The 22,564-nt window shown below is 42.8% G+C and overlaps 1 protein-coding gene across 2 annotated transcripts in view; it reads left to right on the top strand.

Moving 5' to 3' along the window:
* Positions 1-2,897: 2,897 nt before the first annotated feature.
* The window catches only part of IWS1 (interacts with SUPT6H, CTD assembly factor 1), a 64,797-nt gene continuing 45,130 nt past the window's right edge, over positions 2,898-22,564 (top strand). Inside the window, exons 1-7 of one of the 2 annotated variants that reach the window (XM_075861399.1) lie at positions 2,898-3,089; positions 9,823-9,929; positions 10,017-11,556; positions 11,963-12,149; positions 13,946-14,003; positions 14,324-14,430; positions 14,924-15,074. In XM_075861399.1, coding sequence (XP_075717514.1) covers positions 3,056-3,089; positions 9,823-9,929; positions 10,017-11,556; positions 11,963-12,149; positions 13,946-14,003; positions 14,324-14,430; positions 14,924-15,074 — 2,184 coding nt within the window. In that variant the 5' untranslated portion in view covers positions 2,898-3,055. Of the gene's footprint in view, positions 3,090-3,189; positions 3,412-9,822; positions 9,930-10,016; positions 11,557-11,962; positions 12,150-13,945; positions 14,004-14,323; positions 14,431-14,923; positions 15,075-22,564 lie in introns of those variants that run through there. The other variant, XM_075861398.1, reaches the window with a different exon arrangement.

The following is a 22,564-nucleotide window of genomic DNA, read 5'->3' as shown; positions in this document are numbered from 1 at the left end:
ATAAACGAGGGGTTTGAACGGTGTAACCTCCTACACTGTGTGTCGCCATTTTTTGAGCTAACACACAGTGTAGTAGGTTTACATACAGTAGTAAACACACACAAACACGAACATACATTGAAATCTCTTACCTGCTCCTGCCGCCGCGGCTCCCTCCGGCCCGTCCGCTCCGTTTGCTGCCGCTGGTCCAAGTGCACAAATCCGGAAGCCGCGACCGGAAGTAGTAATATTACTGTCCGGCCGCGACTTCCGGTCCACAGGAAAATGGCGCCGGACGGCGCCAATTTCGAATTGGACTGTGTGGGAGCGGCGCATGCGCAGTTCCCACACAGACGCCGTACACTGAAGTCAATGGGACGGGAGCCGTTCGCAGTCCCTATGGGACTGTGGCTGCCGTATTCCATGTCTGTATGTGTCGTTAATCGACACAGACAGAAATGGAACAAAAAATGGCAGCCCCCATAGGGAAGAAAAAGTGTAAAAATAAGAAAAAGTAAAACACAAACACACAAATGAATATAAACGTTTTTAATAAAGCACTAACATCTTTAACATATAAAAAAATAATTTGTGATGACACTGTTCCTTTAAATTTAGCAAAAAACTGTGGGGTCAAAATACTCACTACACCCCTAGATAAATACCTTAAGGGGTCTAGTTTTCTAAATGGGGTCGTTTATGGGGAGTTTCTATCGTTCTGGTAGTTCAAAACCTCTCCAAATATACAGTGGGGCCTAAAACATTTTCAAGCAAAATATGAGTCCTGAAAGCCTCCGGGTGCTCCCTCCCTTTCAAGCCCTGCTGTGTGTCCAGGCAATGCATTAGAGTCACAATGGGGGCATTTTTTAAAACAGGAGAAACAGGGTGATAGATTTTGGGGTGTGTTTCTTCATTCTTATAGTCGCTTTACACAGAAATCGGTCTTCAAAGTGATACTTTTATGAAAAAAGTGATTTTTTATTTTTTTTCACCTGCTATGCATTAAATTTAGCAAAAAACTGTTGGGTCAAAATACTCACTACACCCCTAGATAAATACCTTAAGGGTCTAGTTTTCTAAATGGGGTCGTTTATGGGGAGTTTCTATCGTTCTGGTAGTTCAAAACCTCTCCAAATATACAGTGGGGCCTAAAACATTTTCAAGCAAAATATGAGACCTGAATGCCTCCGGTTGCTCCCTTCCTTTCGGGCCCTGCCGTGTGTCCAGGCAATGCATTAGGGCCACAATGTTGGCATTTTTTAAAACAGGAGAAACAGGGTGATAGATTTTGGGGTGTGTTTCTTCATTCTTATAGTCGCTTTACACAGAAATCGGTCTTCAAAATGATACTTTTATGAAAAAAGTGATTTTTTTTTTTTTTTCACCTGCTATGCATTAAATTTAGCAAAAAACTGTTGGGTCAAAATACTCACTACACCCCTAGATAAATACCTTAAGGGTCTAGTTTTCTAAATGGGGTCGTTTATGGGGAGTTTCTATCGTTCTGGTAGTTCAAAACCTCTCCAAATATACAGTGGGGCCTAAAACATTTTCAAGCAAAATATGAGACCTGAATGCCTCCGGTTGCTCCCTTCCTTTGGGGCCCTGCCGTGTGTCCAGGCAATGCATTAGGGTCACAATGTTGGCATTTTTGAAAACAGGAGAAACAGGGTGATAGATTTTGGGGTGTGTTTCTTCATTCTCATGGTCGCTTTATAAAGAAATCGGTCTTCAAAGTGATACTTTTATGAAAAAAGTGAGATTATATTTTTTTACGCCTGCTTTGCATGAATTCTTACAAAAAAACTGTGGGGTCAAAATACTTACAACACACCTTAATAAATACCTTAAGGGGTGTAGTTTGCAAAATGGGGTCACTTGTGGGGGTTTCCACCATTCTGACACCTATGAGCCTCTGAAAACCTGGCTTGGTGCAGGAAAACCAAATGTACTTCAAAATGTATAAAATTATTACTAAACTTGTAAGTCCTCTAAATTGCTCAAAAAAATTTTTTTTTTTCAAAAGTGCTGCCAAAATAGAGTAAAGAGATGGAAATATATATTTAATAAAAAAAATTGTACAGTATGTGTGTACATATGTGACATATTGCCGTTAAAAATAGGGAAAAATGATAATTTTTACAAAATTTCTTCATTTTTTTATTCATTTCCGTAAATCGTATCAGTCTACTTTTACCACTAAAATAAAGTACAACATGTGACGAAAAAACAATGTCAGAATTACTTGGATATTCAAAACTTTCGCAGAGTTATTCTCTGATAAATTCACACATACCAGATTTAACAAATCTGGCTTGGTCATTAAGGCCCAAACAGGCCCGGTCATTAAGGGGTTAAGGCCCTTTTACACTGGTCGACACTCAGGCCAGTGCAGCGAGCGCCGATCAACGAGACATAGGGGAGCTATGGATTGGGAAAAGCGTTGTTACTCCGAAAGGCTCGCCCCCATACATTTCTATCATGTCAGCAGCGCGTCTCCCTCTTTACACAGGAAGATGTGCAATTATCTCCAGGGGAAACAAAGATACCTAATCCTTGTCTGGTTGCACAAACACATGAGATCCACTGACATTTATCTCATGTATCTGGACATTTTTAGATGGCTATGAGGGAGAATTGCCTCGCAACGCCACAGGATCCGTCTACAATCTAACGTGTATAGTGGCCTCCCGACTGTCTCCCTGTACAATGATTAGCATGAGAAACCGAGCTCCGACTACTATAATGGGGGAAAAAAAACACAGGTGAAAAAGCACTAATGATGACACGCCACTACACAGGCTGCCAGCGCGGTGGTAGGGGCTTTTTTTATGCGTACTTCCGCTCGTCTTAGTTCCCGCGCTTTAGTACTCTGGATCACGTGGTAACAACGTGACGCAATTTCACCGCCTCTTCCAGGTACTGACCCGTCTACGAGTGATATCTACTGCGCATGCGCAACCCGGTTTTCGTGCGGCCTAAAGGTTTTCCTACTACGCTATACGGTGAACGGGAAGCGGCGGGGACATTGAGAACGTCCCCTTAGTAAACGAGGAAACTAGGCCTTCTACAAGCCATGGAGGCGGATTATTACAGCCCAGAGCACTCAGGTAAGCTCGCTAGACAGTACGGTAGAGTGCTCTACCAGCTGGGTCATCATGGTACCAGCTGACGTGACGTGTTGTGACCGGGTGCAGCCTGGCTCTTATTAGAGTGACAACCAGGGAATCGGGTAGAGTGACTGCTGCTGTCGTTCCATCTCCTTGCAGCTGTGTGGTGTGTCTTCATCACCTGGATACATGCACAGATACAGTATAATGGGATTACGTTTTAATAGAAGCAATAATGTCTAGTGGGAAATGGAAAAGTGTAACGCCTGTGGGACAACTGACTGTACAGGTTCTCCCTTGGTGGCAGAGACCACAATTCTGGGTATGTCTGGCCGCTAGTGATTGTGTCAATCTGCTGAGCTATTGGTGCAGTTAGGCCCCTTTCAAGGGCTATTCCCATCTCGCACATTTATGGCATATCCTCTAAATATGCCATAAATGTCCCACCTCTGGAGCCCTTATGTATCTCAAACAGGGCCCCGTGACCGTCCTACCTTCTGTCTCTAGCCACTGATTTACAAGGTGGCCGCCTCTTTCGGAAATGGCCGTGCGTGTTTTACTTCAGTACTATGGGAGTTCCGGAAACGGCATAGCAAACCGCGCTCGGCTGTTTCCAGAAAACCGGTCACCATATAAACCAGTGGCACTGTTGCCTATGCGATGCATCACTCAACGTCATCCGTTCTACGTCTGAAGCTGGGCAGCGCTAAACCTATGAAAGAGTGAGTCTAATTCCACCAATATAAATATAAAATAAGTTTTATTAGTATATCAATCTAAAAATATACCCCTGGACGAAGGCTTCACAGCCAAAACGCACGTCAGGGTGTGTGCCAGGCATCCCTGTCTCTGTCCAGTTCCCATATATCCATGGGTAAGCTACATATACGTATACTCTATGTGCTCTTTATGTTATATTCTACACTTCTAATAATGCCATGTGTGTTTATTTAAAGAGACTCTGTCACCAGATTTTGCAACCCCTATCTCCTATTGCAGCAGATCGGCGCTGCAATGTAGATTACAGTAACGTTTGTTTTTTTTAAAAACGAGCATTTTTGGCCAAGTTATGACCATTTTTATATTTATTCAAATGAGGCTTTCTAAAGTACAACTGGGCGTGTTTAAAGTAAAAGTACAACTGGGCGTGAATTATGTGTGTACATCGGGGCGTTTTTACTTCTTTTACTAGCTGGGCGTTAGGAATGGGAGTGTATGATGCTGACGAATCAGCATCATCCACTTCTCTTCGTTAACGCCCAGCTTCTGGCAGTGCAGACACACAGCGTGTTCTCGAGAGATCACGCTGTGACGTCACTTCCTGCCCCAGGTCCTGCATCGTGTCAGACGAGCGAGGACACATCGGCACCAGAGGCTACAGTTGATTCTGCAGCAGCATCGGCGTTTGCAGGTAAGTCGATGTAGCTACTTACCTGCAAACGCTGATGCTGCTGCATCATTTTTCTAGATAGGTTATTTCTGTATACCCTCAGGTATTTTTTCATCTATACCACTCTGATGCTGTTCTTGGAATCTGACTTATTTTACCATTGTTAACATTTTTGCTATCACGTATCGCTATTTATTATGTACCAATAAAGATCTTTATATTTCATTTAGATACGTGTCAGTTAGTTATATATTCATAGGTATATATTCTGGGTGCTATGTCCCCTTTGTTTTTTGGTTGTTATTGCTATGTATAGCCTATTCCAGTCAGCAAATAAGACTAATTTGCAGTTGCTGTAAATAGGATCAAATAGTCTGCCATTCACGGAAGCCTATGAGGACCAGCTGGTCCTCATAGGCTTCCTGTCAGTGTGACTGTCAACGTCACACTGACAGTTTATAATACGTTACACTACCTAGGTAGTGTAATGTGTTATAGCAGCCATCAGTGCTGCAGGTCTTAAAGAGGCTCTGTCACCACATTATAAATGCCCTATCTCCTACATAATCTGATCGGCGCTGGAATGTAAAGAACAGCAGTGGTTTTTATTTTGAAAAACGATCATTTTTGAGCAAGTTATGAGCAATTTTAGATTTAGTTTCTTAATGCCCAACTGGGCGTGTTTTTACTTTTGACCAAGTGGGTGTTGTAAAGAAGTGTATGAGGCTGACCAATCAGTGACCAATCAGTGTCCTGCACTTCTCATTGTTCCAGCCCAGCTTCTTTCACTGCACAATCTCAGTGTGCTGTGGACCATGCTGGGCTGGAACAATGAGAAGTGTATGTCACTGATTGGTCAGCGTCATACACTCCCCTGTACAACACCCAGTTGGTAAAAAGTAAAAACACACCCAGTTGGGCATTAAGAAACTAAATCTAAAATTGCTCATAACTTGCTCAAAAATGATCGTTTTTCAAAATAAAAACCACTGCTGTTATCTACATTCCAGCGCTGATCAGATTATGTAGGAGACAGGGCACTTATAATCTGGTGACAGAGCCTTTTAAAGTAAAAAAAAAAAAAAAAAGTAATAAAAATGTTTTATAATAGTGTAAAAACAAGTTATAAGCTTTTTTTTTTCTTCCTAATAATAAGTCTTTTAATATAGGGAAAAAAAAACGTTAAAGTACAGATATTTGGTATCACTGCGTTCGTAACGACCCTGACTATAAAACTATAATATTATTTTTCCCTCACGGTGAACACCGCAAAAAATAATTAAAAAACAATACTAGCATCACTATTTTTTTGGTCATCACCCCTCCCAAAATATAGAATAAAAAGTGATCAAAAATTTGCATGTACCCCAAAATAATACCAATAAAAACTACAACCCGTCCCGCAAAAAACAAGCCCTTACACAGCTTTTTTTGACTGAAAAATAAAAAAAATTATGGCTCTCCGAATATGGTGATACAAAAAATAAATAATTTTATAGAAAAGTGATTTTATTGCGCAAACGCCACAAAACATAAAAAAAACAATATACATATGGTATCGCCGTAATCGTACCGACCTGCAGAATAAAGTAAAATTTAATTTATAGCGCACAGTGATTACAGTAAAAAAAGGACGAAAACATTGTCAAAATGTATGTTGTTTTTGTCACTTTGCTTGCCAAAAAAATAGAATAAAAAGTGATAAAAAAAAATCACATGTACCAATGAAAACTACAGATTGTAAAGTAACAAATAAGCCCTCCCACGGCTCCGGTGGAGAAAAAAATAAAAATAAGTTCTGGCGCTAAGAATATAGCGACAGAAATAGTGCAGAGTGTCCAAAAGTGGATAAGATTGGGCACCATTTATCAGTGCGACACCGGCCACACATCTATGAATTATTTATTTACCCCCTTATTATACCCTCTTATTATGCCCTGATGTTCTCCGAACAGCCTACATGTACCCCCACATTATAAACTGAAATACCAGCAAAACGCCAAACAGAACTATTACCAAGCAAAATCTGCTCTCCAAAAGCCAAATGGCGCTCCTTCCCTTCTGAGCTCTGCCGAGGGTCCAAACAGCAGTTTATTACCACATATGGGGTATTGCCGTAATCGTGAGAAATAGCTTTCAAGTTTTAGGGTTCTTTTTATTATTTATACCTTGTAAAAATTACATTATATTTTTTCAGAAAAAAAGTAGATTTTCATTTTCACAGACCTATTCCAATAAATATAGCAAAAGACCTGTCGGGTCAAGATGCTAACTATACCCCTAGACAAATTCCTTGAGGTGTGTAGTTTCCAAAACCACTTTTGGTGAGATTCCACTGTTTTGGTACCACAAGACCTTTTCAAACCTGACATGGTGCCTAAAATATATTCTAAAAAAAGGAGACCCCCAAAATCCTGTAGGTGCTCCTTTGCTTCGGAGGCCGATGCTTCAGTCCATTATCACACTAGAGCCACATGTGGGATATTTGTATAAACTGCAGAATCTGGGCAATAAATATTGAGTTGTGTTTCTCTGGTAAATCTTTCTGTGTTACAGGAACAAAATGTATTACAAATGAATTTCGGCAAAAAAAAATGAAATTTGTAAATTTCACCTCTACTTTAATTCCTGTGAAACACCTAAAGGGTTAATAAACTTTCTGAATGCTGTTTTGAATACTTTGAGGGGTGCAGTTTTTAAAATGGGGTGATTTCTGGGGTCTATCTAGTACATAAGGCCCTCAAAGCCACTTCAGAACTGAACTGGTCCTTGACAAAATAGCGTTTTGACATTTCCTTGAAAATGTGAGAAATTCCTGCTAAAGTTCTAAGCCTTGTAACGTCCTAGAGAAAAAATTTTTAAAAAAATGATGCAAACATAAAGTAGACATATTGGCAATGTTAATTAGCAACAATTTTGTGTGGTATTACGATCTGTTTTACAAGTAGATTACATTTAAAATTAGAAAGTTTAATTTTTGCAAATTTTCTTTAAATGTTGGTGTTTTTCACAAATAAGCTATGAAATTATTGACCAAATTTTTCCACTAACATAATGTTCAATATGTCACGAGAAAACAATCTATGAACCACTTGGATAGGCAAAAGCATTCCAGAGTTATTACCACATAAAATGACACATGTCATATTTGAAAAAATGTGGCTGGTCATTGAGGCATCGATGACCCTTGGTCCTGAAAGGGTTAATGATATAGAGCAGGGGTCTCAAACTCGGCCGGGAAAGTGGGCCGCATATAGAAAAAATGGGAAGTTGACGGGCCACATTACTTTCAAATTTGATACAATACAAAATGATTGTTAATCAATTAGTTATTTGAACTACTATAACACTATATTACTATAATAATAATAATAATACTACATTACTATAATAATAGCGCTAGGTTTAAAATTTGAGATATTTCTCCATGTGCTTATTTCAATAATCCAGCTTTCCAGTTTAAGTGTCGCTAAATGCAGTCCGGCGGCTCAGTTTAGCACACATGTCAAGATTGGGCAGCCCCTTTTTAGATAGTGCCGCAGTGCCCTCTGCGGAGGCTGCCGCAGTGCCCTCTGCGGAGGCTGCCGCAGTGCCCTCTGCGGAGGCTGCCGCAGTGCCCTCTGCGGAGGCTGCCGCAGTGCCCTCTGCGGAGGCGGCCGCAGTGATGTCAGGGGCTTGCCCAGAGCTGGAGTCCCAGAGAAGAGCCGCTTCTGGCACTCTGCCTGGGATTCCAGCTCTGCTCATGACATCACTGTCCATATATGGACAGAGATGTCAGGGGCAACCCCAGAGCTGGAGTCCCAGGCAGAGCGCTAGTAGGCTCTTCCTGGGACTCCAGCTGTGCTCCTGACATCACTGGGACTCCTGCTCTGGGGAAGCCCCTGACATCATTGTCGATGTATGGACAGCGATGTCAGAGGCTTCCCCAGAGTCCTGGAGCAGAGCCGATAATAGCGCTCTGCCCGGGACTCCGCTCTGGGGAAGACCCTGACAGACTGTCCATATATGGGCAGATATGTCAGGGAATTCCACAGAGTCCCGGAGCAGAGCAGACACCAGCGCTCTGCTCGGGACTTCGGCTCTGGGGAAGCCCCAGACATTGCTGTTCATATGTGGACAGCGATGTCAGGGAATTCCAGAGTCTCGGAGCAGAGCCGATACTAGCGTCTCTGTGTCCCGCGGGCCGCAGATGACAGCCCCAGGGGCCGCATGCTTGAGACCCCTGATATAGAGGATGGGATTAATAGCACTGTTTCTATTTTTGCAGATGACACTAAACTGTAGTATAAATCAGTCTATGGAAGATGTTCGTAAATTACAAGCATATTTGGATACACTGCGTGTTTGGGCATCCACTTGGCAAATTAAGTTTAATGTGGATAACTGTAAAGTTATGCATCTAGGTACTAATAAGCTGCGTCAAGATTAACTTGTATAAATATATAGATATTAAAGACATACAAAAAATATAGTTAAAAGCTGTTCCAAATAAAATCTTTCAAAAGACAAGGGGTCACTCCCTCCGTCTGGAGAATATACGGTTCACTCTCCAGAGGCGACAAGTCTTCTTTACCGTGAGAACTATGAATCTATGGAATAGCCTACCGCAGGAGCTGGTCACAGCAGGAACAGTAGATGGCTTTAAAAAAGGCTTAGATAATTTCCTAGAACTGAAAAATATCGGCACCTATGTCAATGTATAGAATTCTTGTTTGAATGTTGATCCAGTTGGATTGCCACTCGAGATCAGGAAGAATTTTTTTCCTTTTTTAATGAATATTGGTTAATGCCTTATGGGTAACTTTTTATATTTATTTACTTTTTTTTTTTTTTTTTTTAAACCTTCCTCTGGATCAATAGGGGTAAAAAAAAGTTCTATAATTTCTCCTAGCCCTTTCTCCCATCTCTTGGTTGAACTTAATGGACACCTGATGCTTTTTTTTCAACTGTACTATGTAACTAAGGGTCCTCTTATACGGCCGACGTGGGCCATGTAAACGAGCGCTGGACAACGAGACAGCTTTTTGATTGGCGCTCTTTTGCTCCTTTCATGTGAAGCTAGTATGGGGACCAGCGATCGTTTCTACTATCGCTCATCGTCCTACATTTCTATCACGTCGTCAGCACATCTCCCTGTTTACACCGGGAGATGTGCTGCTGACAACGGTAATATTTTTGGCGGCAAAAACAACACAATGAGCCGATGAATGAGCGATTTGGCTGATCTTTGCCCGATAATTGGCCCGTGTAAAAGGGCCTCAACTGTGTCAGATCTGGCCTGAAAGAGCTCTCATACCTGCCGTTAATGTGGACAGATAATTGAGTTTACATTTTTGTTTGCAGATGATGGGGGTGCAACCCCAGTACAAGATGAGCGAGAGTCTGGCTCTGATGAAGAAAATAACGAGCAGCATGGTTCAGAAGGCGAAAGTCCAGCAAATAGATATGCGGTATGAGAATGTAAAATGTGTAATCTTGCCATAGATAATAACGGTTAATGTTCTCTACAAATATTAAATTGGTCATTTCCTCTCCAGAATGACAACAGTGATGCTGAAGAAGAAAACAAAGATGGAGGCAGCGGTTCAGAGAATGAAGCCAATGATTCAGAAGATGATGAACGTAGAGCACGCAACTCCAGTGATGTGGAGAATGATGGTTTTAATCGCAATGCGAGTGACTCTGAAACTGAAGGAGCTCGTAATCGTGTTGCCAGTGATTCAGAGGATGAGGCACCCCGACAAAAGTATAGTGATGATTATGGCACTCCTATTAAAGGGGTAGCAAGTGATTCTGAAGAGGAGATACAATCAAGACATTCGGCCAGTGATTCTGATGAGGATAGACCTGTTAAAAGAAAGGGAAAAAAGCATGACGACTCAGATGATGAGGCCTCAGCCAAGCATGTAGGTAGTGACTCTGAAGATGACGCTCCTGCCAAGCGTGTGGCCAGTGACTCTGAAGATGACGCTCCTGCCAAGCGTGTGGCCAGTGACTCTGAAGATGACGCTCCTGCCAAGCGTGTGGCCAGTGACTCTGAAGATGACGCTCCTGCCAAGCGTGTGGCCAGTGACTCTGAAGATGACGCTCCTGCCAAGCGTGTGGCCAGTGACTCTGAAGATGACGCTCCTGCCAAGCGTGTGGCCAGTGACTCTGAAGATGACGCTCCTGCCAAGCGTGTGGCCAGTGACTCTGAAGATGACGCTCCTGCCAAGCGTGTGGCCAGTGACTCTGAAGATGACGCTCCTGCCAAGCGTGTGGCCAGTGACTCTGAAGATGACGCTCCTGCCAAGCGTGTGGCCAGTGACTCTGAAGATGACGCCCCTGCCAAGCGTGTGGCCAGTGACTCTGAAGATGACGCCCCTGCCAAGCGTGTGGCCAGTGACTCTGAAGATGACGCCCCTGCCAAGCGTGTGGCCAGTGACTCTGAAGATGACGCTCCTGCCAAGCGTGTGGCCAGTGACTCTGAAGAAGACGCTCCTGCCAAGCGTGTGGCCAGTGACTCTGAAGAAGACGCTCCTGCCAAGCGTGTGGCCAGTGACTCTGAAGAAGACGCTCCTGCCAAGCGTGTGGGAAGTGACTCTGAAGATGACGCCCCTGCCAAGCGCACTGTTAGACGTTCTATCAGTGGATCAGATGACGAAGATGATGCCCCTAAAAAAAAAGCTAGTGGGTCAAAAAATGAGGGTCCTGCTAAACGAAAGATTGTTGACTCAGATGACGAAGCTCCTGCTAAGCCTGCAGTTAGTGACTCGGATAATGAACGTCCTTCTAAACCAGTGCACAGTGATTCTGAAGAGGATACACCTGCTAAACAAGTAGCTGATAATTCAGAGGATGAATTTCCTAGAATGAAAAGAAAAATGGTGTCATCAGATGATAGTGATAAAGAAGTGGAAAGGAAAATGATCAAGAAAAAGAAAAAAAAGTCCCTACACCGAAGTTCAGGCAGTGATGACAGTGCAAGCGAGAGTGCCAAAAAGAATGCAGCTTCAGATAGCGAAGGTGATGAGAAAGTTTCAAAAAAGAAAACTATTCTTTCGGACAGTGAAGATGAAGAGACAACTGATAAACCAGGTAATGAAGACAGAACAATGATGATGCTCTTCTATCGCTTGCTTCACCTGTATTTGTTATAATTGACCTCTAAACTGCTGCTTGTGCGTATCCTTTGCTTGTGAAATTAAATCTTCCTTATCTGTGAAGTTTCAATTTCCTTTATATGTGTTTGTCATTTGAGCTTACTGAAAAGCACAGCCCGCTTCTATCACATGACCAGTTTTGTAAAAATTCTGATTGATAAACTGCAGAAAATGGTCAAACACCTGGTACAGGTAGCCACCTCACCCTTTGATATCAACTTGATCATTGTTTATATTGCCAGTGTTGCCAAAAACAACATTTCTATTCTTGTCATCATGGGGATAATTGACACATGAGCCTCATATGCACTATCCATAATCCTTTTTTATTTTCAACTCAGCCAGCAAAAAGAGTCGGATCCTCTCAGACGGCGATGACTCTGACAGTGATGGATTCTCCAAGAAAACTCCTCAAAAGAAGGCAGAGTCATCTGACAGTGAAGCAGAAGATGGGGCAAAATCAAAAGAGCCTAAGACTGGAGAAAATAAGCTCTTTGGTAGTGACAGTGAATCTGGAAATGAGGAGGAGTAAGTAGCATTAATCTTGACATTTTAACGGCTATGTACACCTTTTTGAAATTGTTATTTTTTTTTATTTATTTTTTAATTTTAATCCATGTTTTGTGATTTTGTAAACCTTTTTTTAAATTGCCTTTTGTTTTAAAGTTTTTCCTTTTGTTATTTCGATATAGCTTCTATGTATCCTCTGATTCGGCTGATAACAAACAATACAACTGCTACGTATAGTCAGTGAAGTGAACTGACGGCTTGGCCAAGAGCAGGTCCTGTTTGTCTCTAACGCAATAATATTGATCACGTTTATGTATTGTTTTAATTAAAAAAAGAAAAAGCTGTACATAGCCTTTAAAGAGGTTTTCTGGGACTGCAGCAATAAACAACGACGGACTCATTCAAACAACGCACAGCACACGGCCCCCGTTTATTTCAATAGGGCAATTCACATATGCGTGAGTTTTCATGAAGCGAGAGTCCGTTGCGTGAAACTCGCTGCATGTCCTATGTTGGTGCGATTTCACGCACCTACGCACACATTGAAGTCAATGTGTGTGTGAAAACTAGGCACCGCACACGGATGCGGTGCGGAATTTGTGCATCCATTTCTTTGGAAAAAAAATGCTTTGCGAGTGTGTGAGAAACGCATGCCACTCGCAAAGCACGCTGATGCAGTAATGTAACGTAACCGGACAGACTTACGCACGCTTTTTACGCACTTAAATCTGTCATGCTCGTGTAAATGTAGCCTAAAACTTGCCAATTAAGAAATCTGCCCACAGTCTCCACTGTTCAGAAGTCTTGGCCATGTATAAACCATGGCATGACAAACTTCTTAAAGAGGCTCTGTCGCCACATTATAAGCGCCCTATCTCCTACATAAGGAGATTGGCGCTGTAATGTAGATGACCGCAGTGCTTTTTATTTAGAAAAACGATCTATTTTTACCACGTTATGAGCGATTTTAGCTTTATGCTAATGACTTTCTTAATGCTCAACTGGGCATTTTTACTTAAGACCAAGTGGGCGTTGTACAGAGGAGTGTATGACGCTGACCAATCAGCGTCATGCACTGCTCTCCATTCATTTACACAACGCATAGTGACACTGCGTTGTTCGCTATGTGCTGTCTTATACTGACATATTAACGTTACTGAAATGTCTTGACAGTGAATAGACATTCCTTCCAGCCAGGACGGGATGTTTATTCACAATCCCGACGCTTCGTTAACATTTGTGTGTGACTTACAGCAGAGCAAGTGTAATCTCGCAAGATCTCGCTGTAAATGACAGGTTACAGCCAGATTACGCTTGCTCTGCTGTAAGTACCACAGAAACGTTAATGAAGTGTCGGGATTGTGAATAGACATCCTGTCCTGTCTGGAAGGAATGTCTATTCACTGTCTAAACACTTCAGTAATGTTAATGTGTCAGTATAAGACAGCACATCGTGATCTAGCAGGATCTTTATGCGCTGACTAAATGAATGGAGAGAAGTGCATGATGCTCATTGGTCAGCGTCATACACTTCTCTGTACAACGCCCACTTAGTCTAAAGTAAAAATACGCCCACTTGGGCATTAAAGTCATTAGCATAAATCTAAAATCACTCCGAACGTTGTAAAAATAGATCGTTTTTCTAAATAAAAAGCACTGCTGTCACCTATATTATAGCGCCCATCTCCTTATGTAGGACATAGGGCACTTATAATGTGGTGACAGAGCCTCTTTAAAGAAATATTGCTTACTGAAATTTTCATCCATTTTAAATATATTTGAAGTGAATAACAACTTCTCTTTTTTTTATAAAGAAATCTTATTGCAGACATTTTTGGAGAGTCTGGGGACGAAGAAGAGGAGGAGTTTACGGTAAGGAAGATTTACATATTTCCTGCACTCAAGGGAGTAACGTACGTAGTTAGAGATAGTTATCGCAGAAAGGAGATCATAAAATTACATTTAGATTCAACAGTTCTTACAGTTTTTCTAGCCTAGAGCTTTAATATTGTAAAAGGATTATACGCATTTGAATAGTCAGGATATCGTGTGATTTTCAATTTTGATGTACAAGGATGGTGTGTTCTACTTTATATTTTTGGAAGAAAGTGATCTAAATGTTCTTTGTCTTCGGTTATCGGTGACACATAAATGAGCAGTGCATATAACTTTGTATGGTCTTCTGTACACAGGGTTTCAACCAAGAGGATCTGGAAGGAGAAAAACCAGCAGCTCCTAACTCCGCAGCAAACGCAGAGGAAGATTCAGACTCTGACATGGATATAAAACACGGTCATATGTAAGACTTTTTTTTTTATTTTACCTTATTCAGTGATGACCCCGAAAGCTTAAAAACTTGTAAATCAATGTCGCAAAGTACGAGCTCAATAGAACGTCTGTGAGCCCATAATCTGCTACATCAGCTATCCAGAAAAAGCTGAACAGAAACGAAGCAGCTGAGCGCTCACGCGAGCTTTTCTGCCGCTTCGTTTTAGCAATTGGTGGGGGCCTCCGTGCTCTGACCCCCACCAATCAAAACTTCTGACATGTCTATATGACATGTCCGAAGTTTGAACGTTTAGTTACCCTTTAAATGGTAATCCCACCTACAGAAATCCCTGCCAGCATGAAAACCTCATTACTGCACCGAGCTTGGCAATATAATGAAAAATAATTATTTCTCCGCTATGGGGGCATCACCTGGTGAGCATTTAGACCCGCATACACATACTTTTCTGTATTTTTCATGATCTCTTACATGTGTTTTTTTTTTTTTTTTTTTATTCTTTCAGGACAGATTTCAAATCTGACTTTGAAATTATGTTAGCGAGGAAGAAAAGCATGAGTGGTAAGAGGCGGAGGAACCGGGATGGTGGCACTTTCATAAGTGATGCAGATGATGTAGTGAATGCTATGATTATGAAGATGAATGAAGCAGCGGAGGTAAGCTTGATCGCAGGGACTTTTATTCTTCTTGAAAGCAGTTGTCCACGACTTTTTATAATTTGCAGCAGGACACGGGATAGCATAACCATAACATAATAAGGTAGCAGATACTCTACCCCCTGAAGGGCCCACTCCAGCACTGAGATCCCATTCTCCTCTGGTCCTGGAGGCTCCTGTGGCGGTCACACGGTGTTCATCTGTCATGTGCGGCTGCAGTCAATCGCTGACCTCTGCGGTGATGCTGCCAAAATACGGCGTGTGACCGTTGAGGCCAGCGATTAGCTACAGCGGCACGTGACCGCTGCAGGTGCCCCTGGGACTGAAGCGGCGGAGAATAGGACCTCGGCCTGGAGCAGGGGGCACTTCAGGTGGGTCAGTATTTGCTAGTTATGCCATCCTCTGCCCCGCTGTAGATTTTAAAGTCACGGATAACCTCTTCAATTCTCCTTAAACTGCAATTTGTGTTTTTCCATTTATATCATTGGGGGACACAGCACAATGGGTATAGGTCCTTGTCATTAGGAGGCTGAAATTAGGCACAGAAAGTCTTGACTCTGCGCATGCAGGCCATACCCTTCCCACAGACGCTTGCTAAATTAGTTTTAACCTAGTGTTTGTAGGAGGCAGACATGACCTAATAACCAGGTCTTCTGCTATTTTTTTATTTTAATTTTATTTTACCCTTTCACGTATGACCGCACCCCTGGAGAGACATCCCATTCGCTGGACAGGAAGCCTGATGATCTAAAAAGGACACATCTCTCCACACACCCAGTCAGGTTTCCTGTCCTCCGGATGGGATTGTCATGTGGATCAAGACACACTCTCCAGGATTGCAGACTCTCCAGCAGGTACTCACCTGTGTTCCTGGAGCTATTCTGAAGGTGTATACTAAGGAGGGAACCTAGTTTTATTGAGTACATCTTTGAGACGCTACAATTTGTGTTAAATCATAATTCCTTCCGATGGAAAGTGGTATAGCCAGATAGCCGGAACGGCCATGGGGACTTCAGTTGCCCCCACTTTCACGAACCTCATTCTTGCTGAATTGGAACAAAAAATTATATATAATACATCTAACCCTCTTGCTAAATATTTACACTTTTTTTTTTTTCGTGTTATATCGACGATATATTCATAGTATGGTCTGGTACTTCGGAAGAATTTTTGGAGTTTATAGAGTAGCTCAATAACTATAATATTAATTTTACATATAAATTTGGGGATCAAGAGAGAATTACTAGATGTGTAGAGGAGTGACAACTAACACACTGTTAAGGTTCGATAGTTACCATCCTATGCATATCATGAAATCTCTGACGTACGCCCAATTTTTAAGGTTAAGGAGAATCCACAATAATGATATGTTCTTTGAACAATCGGAAGAACTTGGTCAGAGATTAATTTCATGGGGGTACCCCTCTCACCTCATTGCTAATGCCTTTTGAAAGGGTAAATAAAATGAGCAAAAGGTCCCTATTACAACCCAAACTAAAACAAAAAAATGGATAATAAGGACAAGTGATTCGTACTGTCTTTTGGTCACAGTTCTATCAGTGACGTTATACATTCTAGTATTCAGAATGATTGGCATCCGTTGCTAGCGGAGGTTGCAACCAGACAGCCAATTGTTGCGTAGATGTCAAAATCGGAGAGATTAATTAGTGAAGGGCCGTTTTGCATCAAATAAAGAAAAAGGAGACTGGCTGTCGACACTAGGGCTGAAAGGTAATTATAGATGCGGTCAGTGTAAATTTTGCAATTGTTTTATACGTACCAGGTACCTAAATATAGGGGCTATACGTTTTACATTACCTGCAAAACGCTGTATGTCGTTTTTTGTTTTTTTTGTCCATGTGAGAAATTCTACATAGGTAAGACAATTCGTCCTAGGCAAAAAAAATTTGGTGAACATGTTCGTTGCCCTAGATTAATGCAACATATGCACAAGTGCCACGGCAATGACTACCGAGGCATGCGCTTTGCAGGAATTGTTCATAATAAATCAGTCCCTTCAGGGGGAGATAGACATCAAACTTTATTACAAAAAGAGGCTGAGATTATTTTAAAATACTGAGGCGCTGGGTCTTGATGACCGTAACGATATTTGCTCTTTCCTAACATAAATTCTGTTACAATCGTTCTTATGTTATGTGCATAGCATGTTTTGGTTACATTGTATAACTTATTGTTTAATAGTGTGTAACCTCTTTGGTTACTTCAATTTGAAAGGATGTTCTGTATGCTAATACTGAGCAAGGTATATAATCTGCAAAATAGGAAGTGACTCCAGGGCCTTGAAAGCGTGTGTAGCTCGAAAAGGCCGTCCGTTTATCCCACATCATACAGACCAAGATTTTGATTAAATAAGTTTTATTGCCACTAAAGGTGAGTGCCTCTATTTTATTTATTTTTTGCCCCCCTGCTTTTCTATTATGAAGGTGTAAGTCTCTACGGGAGCAACCTTAAGGCTGGGGCCCCCTCCTCTCCCGGTCACTGCTTTCCTCTCTGGAGGTGATAAACTCCCGCCACGGATGGGGTCTCCTCTGGGTTCAGGTCTGGCTCCAGTTTACAGAGAGGGAGCCCGGACTCATGGCCCAGCGTTCGACCGCTTCCGCCTCACTGCAGTTACCACTTCCGTTCGCAGCGCACTTCACTTCGAGCAGAGGTGACGTGTGGACGTCCCAGGAAGCGGTGTTCAGACGGCCCAGTTGGGGGGGAGGGGCTACAGCGCGTCATAGCCTAGGAGAATCCCCAGCCAATCCTAGGCCTATTTTAGGCCTGAACCAAGATGGCTCCTTCTCCAACCAAGCCACCAGTATGGAAGCTCCAGGAGAAGTAGCAGGACGCGCTGAACGACCGGAGCGATCAGACCCAGCAAGATCCTCCAGTCCGGTACTTTAAACTGCATGGGATATTCTAGGAAGCATGGTAGGACAAACAAACCTTTTTTTCATTTAACTTTGTTCGTCCTTGTATATTACATGTTTGTTAGGTCAAAGAGGGTCCCAGGAAAAAGTTGGACAAGACTTGCAACAGAGAATGTGCTATGTGTTGTAGGAAGCTAGCAGCCTCTTATCAGAAAGGTTTATGACCATAATATTTAGATAAGATCCTGGCAGAAAAATCCACAAGCATCAAAGAGATGGTGCGAACAGAGGTTAAGAATTCCTTTAGAAACTAACAGGACCTTCCTAGCACTTCGTCTGGTAAGACCAGACATGGCCTAGGGGTTTCTAATTCTTCTAGCGAAGAGGGGATATTTGAGGAAGAGGGGGAGCTATGTCCTCTGAATATTCCTCTGACTAAGATGGAGGAAAAAAAATTATTTCCACCTGAGATGTGGACCATCTTCTTAAAGCAGTCTGGGCCGCTATGAATATTGATGACCCCAAGGAAGCCTGGTCCATCCAGGACATTATGTTTGAGAGCCTGGCTCCTAGGAAACTGAGGACTTTTCCTATTCACAAACTGTGGCCAGCCTCATTAGAAGGGAATGGAAGAACCCTGATAAAAATTTAGGCATTCCCAAAATTTTTAAAAGAAAGTATCCCTTTTGAGGATGAATTAAGCAAGGACTGGGAGTTTTCCCAGACTGGATGCCCCAGTAGCTAAGATATCCAGGAAAAATGCCTTACCTTTTGAAGATCTTTGTTCCAGCCCTGATCCTATGGATAGGAAGGCGGACTATTACTTAAAGAGGACCTGTGAAGCCTCTACAGGGGCCTTTAAACCTGCTATTGCGGCCACATGTGTAGCCAGGTCACTTATAATCTGGATAGCTCAACTAGAGCTTCATCTCAGAAACAAAACTCTTAGGGATCAGATACTGGCTTACCTCCCGGTTTGTCTAAAGCCGCAGACTTTTTGACTGATGCCTCAGTGGACTTGGTCCGTCTGTCAGCTAGATCTGCAGCCCTGTCCAACTCAGCCAGAAGACCTATATGGCTGAAGACATGGAAGGGAGATGCGGGCACAAAAAGGGAAACTGTTTTATCCCTTGTTCAGGAGACTTTTTGTTTTGGTCCCCGACTGGATGATCTGGAAAAGGCATCTGACAGGAGAAAAGGGTTTCCTACCCAGAACAAACCAGACTCCTTTCGTCCCAGGAAGTTTAATAAAAAACCCAATCCCAAGGGACAGGAATGTAGATCCACTAAGTTCCCCAAGAAGAACAGGGGCTTCTTGTTTAGGCCTCAGAACGGTCCCAAGAAAAAGGATAACCAACAATGACGCCAGAAGGAGTGGGGTAGGAGGTTGCTTATCCCTATTCCAAGAATGAGAGAAGATATTGTCAAACCAGGGGTTTCTAGATATTATAAAGACAGGGCACAAACTAGAATTCATGACCCCTCCTCCAGACATATTCCTCCCCACAAAGATTCAGCGAAACAGCTGGCTTTAGAGTTACAGGTTAACAGCAAGGGGGTTGTAGTACCGGTACCGAAACCAGAGATGGGGAAGGGCTACTATTCCCACATTTTTCTAGTAAAGAAACCGGAAGACAGATTCAAGGTTATAATAAACCTAAAACAGCTGAACTCCGGCCTGATTTCAGATGGAGAGTTCCCCCTCTACTGTAAATCTTTTCAGGAATTTTATGATGGCATCAATAGATCTGGGGGATGCTTATTATGATGTCCCTGTCTGCATCACTCACCAGAAGTATCTGGGGGTGGCAGTAGTTTTGAACGACTCCCTAATCCACTTCCAATACAGTGCCCTCCCGTTTGTCATCTCTCAGCCTCCGAGAGTCTTTAGCAAACTTCTAGCAGAAATTACCTCATCATTCCCTACCTAGATGACTTTTTAATAGTGGCAGACACAGGCCAGACTTTGACACTCCATCTACAGTCAGTACAATCGACCTAAATAGATCTGGGATGGAATCTAAACGTAAAGAAGTCGAATTTAAGACCGTCCAACAGAATCCTCTTCGACTCCAAACGTCTTTTCTCCTTCAGCGAAAGATCCTTCCTTTGATAGAGGGTCTTGGGCCTATTTTTGGATCACTTAACTTCTTTCAGAAGGGCTATGTCCATCCTGCGTCTTCTAACCTCCAGTATCCTGGCCATATTGTGGGCACCGTTCCAGTCCAGACCTCTACAGAGGGACATATTGGAGAAGTGGGACAAGAGCAAATTCTCCCTAGATCACTCCCTACACTTTTCCTCAGTAGCAAGACTCTCTCTCAGATGGTGGATGATGGTAGAAAATCTCAGGAAGGGTGTTTCATGGGAAATGTCTCCAACTCTGAACATTAAAACAGGTACCAGTCCTTGGGGGTGGGGAGCCCATGGCGAATCCTTCTGCCTTCAGGGTCAGTGTGATCCTCAAACCTCAATAAAATCTTCCAACTACAGGGAGCTGGAGGCAGTACTTCAGGCTATAAAAGGCACCAATCCTATAGTTTCAGGAAAGAGGGTAAAAATTATTTCAGACAACACGACTACAGTGGCATACACAAAGCATTGGGGAGGTACAAGATCAGGACCATGGTTCACATGGTTGCGGAAGCTGTCCTTAGCTCAAACATGGATTCTTCGTGACAGACCAGATCTTCTGCCCCATTGCCTAGTAGTTCATCCTGACATCACCAGGCTGTAACTTATAGCATGGAGACTGAGGGGATGATCCTCAGAAAAAGAGGTATTTCAGAATCTGTCATCTCTACTTTGTCAAGTCGGAAACAGGTTACCTCTAAGGGTATGTGCACACGTAGTGACCAAAAACGTCTGAAAATACGGAGCTGTTTTCAAGAGAAAACAGCCCCTGATTTTCAGACGTTTTTTGAGCAACTCTCGGTTTTCGCGGCTTTTTTTACGTCCGTTTTTGGAGCTGTTTTCATTGGAGTCTAGGAGAAAACTGCTCCAAAAACGTCCAAAGAAGTGTCCTGCACTTCTTTTGACGAGGCTGTATTTTTACGCATCGTCGTTTGACAGCTGTCAAACGACGACGCGTAAATGACAGGTTGTCTGCACAGTACGTCGGCAAACCCATTCAAATGAATGGGCAGATGTTTGCCGACGTATTGTAGCCCTATTTTCAGACGCCTCGTTTACGTCTGAAAATAGGTCGTGTTAACCCACGAACGTATTTTTTTTCCTGGCGTAAATACGGGTCCTTTGTCACACGTATTCGACCCATATTCCCCCAGTATTTACGGACCTGTTTTCTCTGCATTAATCGGCAGCCCCTTCTCTATCTGTGCCAGATAGCGAGAAGGGGCAGCCCTTTCGGGCAGAGTTTCCGCAGCGATTGTAAGTAAAAGTTCATACGTACCCCGGCCGTTGTCTTTGTGACGCATCCCTCTTTTGACATCCGGTACGACCTCCCTGGATGATGCGGTCACATGGGCTGAAACGTTATCCATGGGGGCGGACTGGGGGAAGAAGCAGTTCTGGGTAAGTATTAACTTTTCTTACGGGTTTTTGAAGTAACTTTAGACATCTATATTGTGAGCGCCGCGCATGATACTCACTGTCAAGGGTGCTGAAAGAGTTACTCCCGATCAGTGGAGCCCTTTCTTTCTGTCCCGTGCTGATCGTTTAACTCTTTCAGCACCCTGGACAGTGACTATCTCCTGACGTCGCCTAGCAACGCACCCGTAATTACGGGTGCACACGTAGCCATCCGTAATTGCGGGAGCCCCATAGACTTCTATGGGCCTGCCGGTGCCGTAATTTCGGCCTGAAATAGGACATTTTCTATATTTTTCAACAACCCGGGCACCTTCCCGTAAGCAAACGGGAAGGTATCCATGGCCAATAGAAGTCTATGGGCCCATAATAACGTTCGTGTGCATGAGGCCTAAGGGTCTGTAAAACCTTTCTTACCTTTACAGGAATTGATATAGATCTATTAACAGATCCAGATATACCCCTGATATTAGACTTTCTCCATGCAGGGCTAGACAAACTCAAGACTAGTACATTAAAGGTACAGATTTCTGCTCTAAGCTGCTTCTTTGATTCCAGGTTAGCAGAACGCACCTGGATTAGAAGGTTCCGTATTGCGGCCTCAAGGATAAGACCTCAAATAAGATCTTCAGTCCCACCCTGGGACTTCAACTTAGTCCTTACTGCCATGGTGGGTTCATCCTGTGAACCTTTAGACCTCATGTCCATAAAATTTCTCACTATAAAGACTACCTTTTTACTAGCGGTTACTACTGCCCGGAGAGTAAGCGAATTCAAGCCCTCTCAGCCTTCCCTCCTTACACTTTGGTGTTTGAGGATAGGGTAATTATGAAGACCTTACTAGGTTTCTTGCCAAAGGTAATTTCGCCAATTCATCAAGACCAGGAAATTTAGTCTTCCCTCATTCTGTGACACTCCAAAAATCTAAAGGAGCAGGTGTTTAATTGTTTCAATGTAAGGAGGTGTTTAGTAACTACCTAGACGTCACAAAAGACTGGAGGTCTTCAGAGAATCTCTTTATTCAGTTCCAGGGTTCAAATATAGGATCGGTAGTTAGCAGACCGACAA

Source organism: Rhinoderma darwinii, chromosome 4 (genome assembly GCF_050947455.1).
Source record: "Rhinoderma darwinii isolate aRhiDar2 chromosome 4, aRhiDar2.hap1, whole genome shotgun sequence".
NCBI classification, from domain to species: domain Eukaryota; kingdom Metazoa; phylum Chordata; class Amphibia; order Anura; family Rhinodermatidae; genus Rhinoderma; species Rhinoderma darwinii.
This window is presented reverse-complemented; position numbering and strand designations above follow the sequence as displayed.